The sequence below is a fragment of the Lepidochelys kempii genome, chromosome 8, assembly GCF_965140265.1.
Source record: "Lepidochelys kempii isolate rLepKem1 chromosome 8, rLepKem1.hap2, whole genome shotgun sequence".
In the NCBI taxonomy this organism is placed as follows: domain Eukaryota; kingdom Metazoa; phylum Chordata; order Testudines; family Cheloniidae; genus Lepidochelys; species Lepidochelys kempii.
The window spans coordinates 16,067,643-16,077,441 of NC_133263.1; the positions used below are offsets into that span (position 1 = coordinate 16,067,643).

At 38.0% G+C, this 9,799-nt stretch overlaps 1 protein-coding gene across 1 annotated transcript in view; it reads left to right on the top strand.

Annotated features, from left to right (window-relative positions):
- Window positions 1-9,182, top strand: part of NDFIP1 (Nedd4 family interacting protein 1) — a 33,841-nt gene extending 24,659 nt beyond the window's left edge. The window contains exons 6-8 of the mRNA XM_073355697.1: window positions 323-389; window positions 3,036-3,141; window positions 6,896-9,182. Of these exons, the coding sequence (XP_073211798.1) occupies window positions 323-389; window positions 3,036-3,139 (171 nt within the window). The 3' untranslated portion in view covers window positions 3,140-3,141; window positions 6,896-9,182. The remainder of the gene's footprint in view (window positions 1-322; window positions 390-3,035; window positions 3,142-6,895) is intronic.
- The last annotated feature ends 617 nt before the right edge of the window (window positions 9,183-9,799 follow it).

Sequence of the window (9,799 nt, forward strand, 5' to 3'; positions counted from 1 at the left end):
AGAAGAGTAAAGACACACCAGAACCTTAAGGTACATACCCTGTATGACCTTCTATGCTCCCAAGAAATGCCTCCCTTGCCTATACTGCTATTTTAAGCAGTGTAGTATCCCACTGCCAGAGCCTTTCACTGTCCCGTATGGCTTCACACTACAGTGTGGATGCAGCCTGCTTTTCACTGTGGCTTGTGGATACACACATTTTACTGCTGCCTCCAGTGTAGACAAGGCCATAGAGGGCACCGTCTGGCTACCATTGACATCAGTGGGAGCAGGATTGGGCCCAGAAAGTACCAAGTGTTATAATTTCTGTTTTCTTTTTTAGTTCTCAACCTATTTCCCTGGTTACTTTGATGGTCAGTACTGGCTCTGGTGGGTTTTCCTTGTATTAGGTAAGTCCTTACAATATTTGAAGTTATGCCAAAAGTGACTTTTAGAGACAAGTGTTGTTGTTTTCATTACCAGATGTTTAAAGGTATAAGGCCAAAATGTTATCTTTTTAAAATGATTTTATTCTGGTAGTGAATGTCTTTGAAATTTGTGTGTGTATTTAAATTCCTCTACTGTCATCAAAAAATTAAGGAGTAAAAGCATACACATCCTCTCACCAAAAAAGAGTAAGAAAATCAGAGAGCAGCACTTCCTCACACTGACAGTAGCTGCTAGGAGTTGAGTCACTAGACTATGGCACTCAAGTTTTTAAAATGCAAGTAGACTGTGATTTGTTCTAAATCCTATACTGAGTCTCAGTCGCTCTTGGGACCATCATGAGGACTGGTGGGCCCTTTGAGAAATTAAGTATCAAAAAATATGTAGATCAACTTTGCTGCACCAAAACACCAGTTATATGGGTGCCAAGTGATACTTAACTTTGTAGTATCAATCTGAAATGCATGTCACTGTTCCAAATATGCCTCCTGGAGTTGTAACCAGCTGATACTCAGCAATTCTGTTCTTTGACTCTGTGGCTAATATTTAGCTGTAAATCTATCTGTGTGGAAGAATAAAAGTGATAGTACAGTGAAACTGGTACAAAAGACCACCTTTCTAAGGCAACCTGTTGCTGAAAAGACCACCCCAAAGTCTCCCCAGACATATTTAGTACAATTCTGCTGCATCTTTTTGCAGCTGAGTTTTGTTTTGTTTTGTTTTGGCTTTTGTTTTGACCCAGAGTCTTGCCTACGACACATTTTTACCTAATTCAAGAATCTTGCATGCTCTGAGTTTCTTGTACTGTACTAGGTAAAGGATTTCTGCCATCTAGCAGTGACTTAATTTGTTGCACACAAAGGAGGTAAAAGAATATTATTTAGTACTTAAGTAGCATTTTCCATCTGATGCTCTCAAAAACTGGAAGTATTGATGAACTAAGCCTCCTGCAGTGAAAGGAGAAAAAATAATTGTAATAACATCAGAAACGTGTAGTGTGGAATCAGAAACCTTATTATTGTTTGTCATATTGGGAAAATGAGTAATATTTTTTTTATATATTTTTCCCTTCAATCTTCTACTGAAATCTACCTCAAAGGTAATTCAATTCATAAACTTGCTGGGTCTGTTCTTTCAATGGTGCATATGGTAAATAAGATAAATCTCTTGTATCACGGTTTTCAGCTTTCGTTTCAAAGACTTTGTTCTGGAGCTTGATCCTGCAAACTCCTACTCAAGCGAGAGAACCCATCAAAAGTGGTGTATTTGGGGACTGGGCTTTTAATTCGTAATATTTTAATAAAATGCTTTTATTTTCTATAAGGTTAAATATAGAAAAAAGTATCACAACCAAATATATATTAGTAGTAATAATCTCTTTTCTATAACACTCTTAATCCAGAGATCTCAAATCATATGTATAAGATAGATCGATATAAAATACATATAAACACACAAAATAAGCAGCAACATGACAGACGATAAGGTTTCTGGTTCCGCAATGTACACTTCTAATGTTACTACAATTATTTTTTCTCCTTTCACTGCAGGAGGCTTAGTTCATCAATACTTCCACAGTTTTTGAGAGCATCAGATGGAAAATGCTACCTAAATACTAAATAATACTCTTTTACCTCCTTTGTGTGCAACAAATTAAGTCACCGCTAGGTGGCAGAATTTCTTTACCTAGTATAGGGGTTCTCAAACTTCATTGCACCGTGACCACCTTCTGACAACAAAAATTACTTCACGACCCCAGGAGAGGGAAATGAAGACTGAGCCTGCCCAAGCCCCACTGCCCGGGGATGAGGGACACACACTAGACATAGCCTGAGCCCCACTGCTCAAGGGCTTCAGCTCCTAGTCAGGGGGCCTGCAACCTGAGCCCTGCTGTCCATGGCTGAAGCCTGCGGGCTTTGGCATCGGCCCTGGACAGTGGGGCACGAGCTTCAGCTCTGGGCCCCAGCAAGTCTAAGCCAGCCCTGGTGACCCCATTCAAAGGAGGTTGTGACCCACTTTGGGGTCTCAAACCACAGTTTGAGAATTGCTAACCTAGTATACGCAACTCGGAACATGCCAAGATTCTTAAATTAGGTAAAATGTGTCATAGGAAACACTCCAGGAACCAACAAAAATCAACTGCAGAAAGATGCAGCAGAATTGTACTGAATATGTCAGAGAAAATGGTACTGGATCTTTAGTGACATAATCATAAATTTCCAAGAAACATGACTACATTTCATAAAACTATTCCTCATTTATTTGAGTTACTACCTTTTCTAAATTGGTTGATCACTAAAGCATTCATCCTAATTAGCAATTTAGATTTCCTTAGGTGACTTGCAGATTTGTAGAACTAACTTCTTGGTAATTAGGTTTACCCTTAAGATAAACTTTCTTGTTGTTCATTAATATGGAAATCCAAAACTTTAATATCATAGTTCAGAAACAAGTCTATAGTCAGTTAAATGCCACAAGTGCTAAGAATCAGAGGCCTTCTCTGTAAGACATTGTGAGATGGACTGTCCTTTCCTAAGTAGAGAAGAAAACATTGGAAATTATATAGATTCAGTTTCTTAACTGAACAAATGTGTTTTTTTTCCCCTTAGGCTTTCTGCTGTTTCTCAGAGGATTTATCAATTATGCAAAGGTTCGGAAGATGCCGGATACATTTTCCACTCTCCCCAGGACCAGAGTTCTCTTTATTTACTAAAGGTAAATTTTACACACTTTTGAGCTTTTTTTTTTTTTTTTTTGCTGTTTTTTGTTTTTGTTTTACTTTACTGGGCAATTTCTTTAGACTGGGTCTGCTCTGCTATGATTTCGCAGGCCAAAAGCCAGTGGCTGATATTTTTTTTCCTGGGCTGCCAGCTACTCTACATACTTCTTAGTCCAGCTTCCCTATGACAGCACAGCAGGAATTTAATTTGAAGTATCAAGTATCTGCTCCAGAGTTTGATGAAGGGAATTTTAGATGCTTTAGATTCCAAGATTTGAAATACCAGAACAGATCCCTATTGCTTGCTACACTTGTGCACCCTGGAGGATGTGATTTTAAGAACTAGTAATGCGCTTGAAACATGTGACATACCTTCAACTTGAGTTAAGGTCACAGACCACGCCTGAGCAGAGGCATATAGCAATGTCTTTGGCTTATGTCCCAGAACCAGCACTTCATCTGGGTTTTCTGTATTACTCATTCTCTGCCAAGTTCTGGGAGAAACTCTGAAAGCCACTCCCACATGCCTTTAACTAATTGTAGTACCTGAATAATTTTAAGGATATTTTTTTTTTTTTTTTTACGTCTAAAATTCACCCACTTTTGGGCTGCACATGAACATGTTGTCTTGTTCTTGTCTTTCGCTGAAATCTTGGTGGGACCTTGATGGAGGCTTAAGTAGTTCAACTTGTTTAGTGCATTTCCTTCTTACAATAGATTATGGCTAGGATTAACTTTCTTTCTCTTGAGGCAGAAAAAAATCCCTGTAAGTAAGAGGTTGCTTCCTAGATGATGAGTGCAACATGATGCTCTATGAAGCTAGATTTCCCCAGGACAGAGCTGAAGCAGTTGTAACCAGGGTAATAGTTCGAAAAACAAAACTTTGAATCAGGTGTCATTAAATTGTTTGGCCTTCAAAACCAAGGCTTTGTTTTCCTGTTCCATTGTCACTAGGCCAGGAACCACACACATTGCAAGTGGTTCTGCTTTATTAAACTGAACCTGAAAATGCTATAAAAAGAAATTGCTGTGTGGTGGGTTGGTTTGCTTGGGTTTTCCCCTTCTTAGGGTTTGTGGTAACCTCTGAACCCCTCTTAAATTCACATTGTTACTAGCTGTACAGCCACTTATTTAATACTTGAATACTAAAGCTATTTCTGGTCCCAGCAACTCATGTTCTGCTCTTCTTCAAGTGACTTGATTTGCTTCTTTCCTGAAAGCAGCTCTTCATTTCTTATAGGAGTTGCTTGGTTCCTGGTCACATAGACCTTGAAGCCTACGTTTTGAAATGCAAGTAGTGATTTTGTGCCTACATTTTTGGGTGCCCAACCTGAGATACATTAAAGGGGCTTGTCTTTCAAAGTGTGGGTCCTCTGCACTTTCTGAATCAGGCCTCTTTAAGATGTCTCAATTGGGGCATCCAGAAACATTAGGTACTATGAAAATTTAGGCTTTGATGTTTCAACATGCCCTAAACTGCACTCTGTTGGACTCTTCAGATAAACCTATAATGTGAAATATTGAAGAGAAGCACCACACAACACTTCTGGTATCACTATAGCATCCTTGCTCAAATCAGATTTCTCTTTTATATTTTCTGGTGCCAGTGAAGGGAAGCAGCTGTTTCACTACCTACTTTCTCACAAGTTAAAAAACTTGATTATATATCTAAAAATGATTTATTATGAAAGTTGGAGGATGTTAGAGGTTAGCATTAAATTACAATTTGTCTTGTTCAAATTGAATGTAATTATATGTGAAGTGTACATTTGACTACAGAGAAGACAAAAAGTTTTATTACTGGATTTTGTGGCCCTAAATGTTGGATTTTCAGGCCTGTGTTAAAGCACATCTGTTTTATTTATTTAGACTTAAAACAAACTATACGAAGAGCTGTAGGTGCCCTGAAAGTCTTATAACAGCATAATAATGATCATCCAGCAACAACAACAGAAATCCTATCTGAATATACACAAACCGCCAGCCAGTAAATCAAAACAACAAAAAAGTTCTTTCTACCCTCTTCACTCTCCTCATAGCTCCAGGAATATACCCCCATCCATCTCTAAAAATTCTGTCTTAAGGATGAAATAGGGGCTGATTTGTCCATAGCAATAATACCAAAGACTGACTTGTGTAAGTCAACTATTTGGACTGCATTGCATCCTTCTAAAAACATTACAGCACATATTTGATCAGTTCCCATGCAGCTGCTGTAGCTGCACATATCTCACTGGGGTTTCTACATCTGCTGTGCCTCTGTGGTCTGTGTAGGTGCTTTGTAGGAACAAAAGACCAGCTCTTCCACTTGTCCGTGTGTCGCTTTCTTCTCCTTCTGAGAGAGCTGAAGTAGACATCATCAAAATAAGGCTGTTCAATTGTTTTGCTTTTAAAATGCCCTTAAAGTCTCCGAGAATAAATAGCTGTGAAAAATGCTGACCACTGAAGAAAGGAAAATATTACTTCTAATTAGCGTTCACTTGTTAGTGCACTCCACCCACATCAGAACACCATTGATGAGAGCCAGACATGCTGAGCATAATAGAGGGGATATTATAAATACACTATTTGTAGTAATATTGAAGGTAGGTGGTGGAAAAAATCTCTACCTATGTATTGGGAACCTTGTGAGGAAGTTAGTGTTGTATTCTCTGCTTCCTTTTCATTAAAGAACTGTTCCTTTTAGAATTAGGTAATTTAAATTTGGTGATGGAATCCAGCATATCATAACCTTCTCCAAATATGCCTGTACTGATAGACCTTGCGAGGACATGGAATGAGGAGAGGATAAAAGATTCCAAAGCATGGCTCAGGCTTCCAGAAGAGGCCCAAGGCTCATTGCTTGCGAGTGGCTTGTGAACTTGGAGTGGGGATTTTCTGAGAATACTCCTTTTAGTTAACTTGAACTACAGGCCAGTGTGTATCACTTTAAAAAACAAAACAACAAACAGAGTTGTTCTTCAATAAAATCCCATCCACTGTGAGTGAGTGATAGAAGTGCACAGAACACTCTGGAACCTGTCACTGTTAGGACGGTGATTGTTGGTTTTAGTTTTCTGAGGGACTGGGGAGAGGGTGCTTTGTGCAAGTCAAAAGTAGTTAAAAGTAAAATGAACCAGGCTGAAAGCTTGGCATATGCTGTTTAAATACTGTGTTCTAATGGATCACGTTATCTATCACTGCTGGAAATCTTCCTGGTATATGACTGCATGTAGTTGGCAGACCAAATCAGTAGCCAAGCAGAGGATACAAACTACACTGTAGGTGTACTAGTTTCAGACTTTATCCTTGGTGCAAAAACATCCCAGCTAGAGTAATCGGGAAAGAGAGTTTAGGAGGTTTGGCTTCTCCAATATCCCATATGTTTACTAGAATGTAGCCATATTAAGGGCGCAGACAAACCAAACCAAACATGGGGTCAAAATCTGCTCTGCCATTATTCAAATGCATGTTAACTCCAGTGCCTTGACTGATGTTACTGTGGATTTACACCAGGAGAACCAAGATCAGAATCTGGCACGTTCTTTCTTTTTCTGTTGCTTTACGTTCTAAAGGGGTTTGAACTCTTTGAAATTGTCGAATAGGCAGAAAACTACTGTGTAATTGTGCCATCGCTGTAATCTTGTAACTATGCCTCAGATGCATGTCGTATGTCTTCCGACATCCTGCACTCTTTGTAACCTACTTCCTTTTCTTAACCAAAATAACAATCTAACTATAGTTTCAATATTCAATATCCTTCTCTGACAGATGTTTTCTGGCAAATGTCTTCCTGCGTTAGTGAATTCTCCCTCAAGAAGTAACAGGACACCTGCAGGAAGTGAATCAAGACTCTGAACACAAGAAAAAATAATCACCTGCTTTAAAATAAATAAATAAAAGTACTGTTTCTAGGTGTAAAATTTTAATAGTTAATGCAGAATTCTGTAATCATTGACTCATTAGTGGGCTAATGTTTGGAAAAGCTATTGCAGTCAAGTCTGTGATGTACTAATAATGCCTTATATAGTATTTGTAGTATAGCATGAGCTATGCCCCTCTAGCCACTAGGGGGTAGTCTTGCTTTATGTCATTCTCCATCTTAAAAAATTATTCTGGAATCCAGTATTTTAGTGTAAAATAATGTATAATGCTGGCTGTTTTGAAGGGGTTTTCTCAAAAGTTTAGAAGACTGTTTTGTTATGACTACATTTCTGCATATACTTATCTGCTGTTAAATCTAAAACTGTCCTGTCTCTATACCTGAAAGTAAAATCTGTGTGCACAATAGATTGATTATGGCATAATTGGGGGAAAAAGTATTATTCTGAAGGTGGCACCAGTATTGTTTTTTTATAGTCTCTTCTAAACCTTGCAGGATATTTTACTTTCATACTGCATACTTTTTGGACTATATAGGGATTTTCGCAATATACGCTGGTAGTGTAAAGCTCAAAGATCACAATGCAACTTTGGATGATAAAATTTGACCTTGCAAAAAAGAGGTCGGTTTTTTTTTTTTTTGGCTTTGGGACTTTTGAGATGATCCCTAACATACCTGTAATTCTTGCTTTTATAATTTGTGTTAGCAGAAACTATGATGCATTATAAATGTAGATTTAATGTGCACTTTCGTGCTTTCTGCCAAGTGGTAATTCACTTTGGAGTTTTACTATGTTAAAACTGTAAATATAGCAGAATGTTAATAAATGTCACTTATGTAGCAATTTTTGCTGTAGATAAGTGTTTAATTTAGAAAATGAAGTTTATTGGAATCTGGATATCAGCTGCCAATACAGTCTGTTTAATGTCTTGCAAACCAGTGTGGTACAAATGGAACTTTGTTTTCTGTTAGAAGAAAGTTTTCTACACATCTATTTCCTGAAATTCAAGGTCTTTCTTCCTTTATATAAACAGTTTGTCAAGTCCTTCAGGCAACGACCAAATACTAGCTATCCTTCTGGCATTTTCAAAACGAGCGGTTATATGAACAATTTTAAATTGTTTTTGTTAGTCCAGAATGTATAACTTTATCTGTTTGTCAAATGATTTATTCATAGTCTTCATGATTATACAGTTGTGATAAATGGGCAGTTGAATTTACAAAGATCTATGCAGCTTACACAGAGGCTTCCTTTTTAAATAGGAATAAGTGTACACATTTGCAGCAGGGGGAATTAAGTTTATCCTGCAAAGTAATATCTGCAGCATTAGAGAACTCTAATTCACATTTGCCCAAACTTGGTAGATTAGCCTTGTGTTTATTCTCTTGGCATTTGGGCCTTATTTGGTCTTGTATATTCAGAGAACTGGAATATTTTGCATTCCTGTTTCCGTTCATTTGGTGGCCAGAGACTTGTCAGACACCCCTAGTGTTCAATTACATTTAAGATATCAATTCTAGTTTAAGGAATCATTAGTTTTGGTGTATTTATAGGGATGTGGGGGGAATATTCTGTAAAAATGGGTGAATGGTTGGGCTTGAAGCATCTGTTGTTGTTAAATGGAGTTCAGCAGTGGCTTCTCTAAATTCCAAGCTGAAATAATTATTTTGGGGATTCAGAAGCAAATCTTTTGGCAGTTAAACCATTTTATACCACACATGTGGTGGTGACAGTTGTGTGATAAAGTAAATTTATTACACACCTTTGGCCTCTTCCCTTGCCCATTAGTTCAACACCCTAGGACTCCCAATATTCTAAATTCTTGAGCAAGTTTAAATAGCAGACATTTTTTTTTATATCAACCTGGCATAAAAATATATTTTCCCTTGAATGTAGACTCTCTCTCCCCCCCGCAAAAAAAAAAAAAAAGAAAAAAAAAAGAAAAAAGCGTAAGTTGGGTATTCACTTCTGCCCCAGTAACAGTTGTAAGGTCCAGTATTTCATGCCATGGCCTATGCAGAATACATGGTGGTGAGGCTTTATTGGCATATATTTGGGTTGTCATGTATAGTTCACTCTGTAATGCAGCCATCCCAAACTCATGCCTAGAAGAGATTTATGCCACACCACTGTTTTTTCCTGTGTCTTTTTATTTAGATAAAATTGTATTCTGATCAAGTCTCAGGTTCAGTCATGTTAATCTTGCTAACCCTGTACACACAAGTCCCATTAAATGGGAGTAACATGCACAGAAATGCAAGAGGAACAGGTTCTAAGTGTTTGGTGGGGGGAGGGGGTGGCATGTGAAGTAGAGAAAATGCTGCAGAGGTCTATACTTCTTCCTTAGAATGACCCAGTAAGGGTTCACTTTGATCGTATAAAAGATGGGGTAACAGACACCAAAGGAGAATTTACTTCTGGGAATCTAGAGGGTTTAAGCACAGATGAGGAAAGAGATTGACCCTGTAGTGAATTACTTTGGGTTTAAAAATCTCTCAATTTCCATATAAGAAATGTCAAGTTGCTTTGGACCCTTTAGCTAGCTGTGTATGGAATAAGCGATCTAGAAGACTCTGGGCTTGTCTGCATACACCAAATTGTAGCACTTTAACTATCCTGGTATAAAGAGGTACAACCCCCTAATGTGGATGCAGTTATTGTGATACCAAGGTGCTTTATACCGGTATAACTATTCCTGTATGGGAAGAGGAATAAGCTATGCTTCTTCTATGAGCCACCTTTATATCCGTGTAACTGTCCACACTAGAGGTTGTTACAGCATAGCTATTTC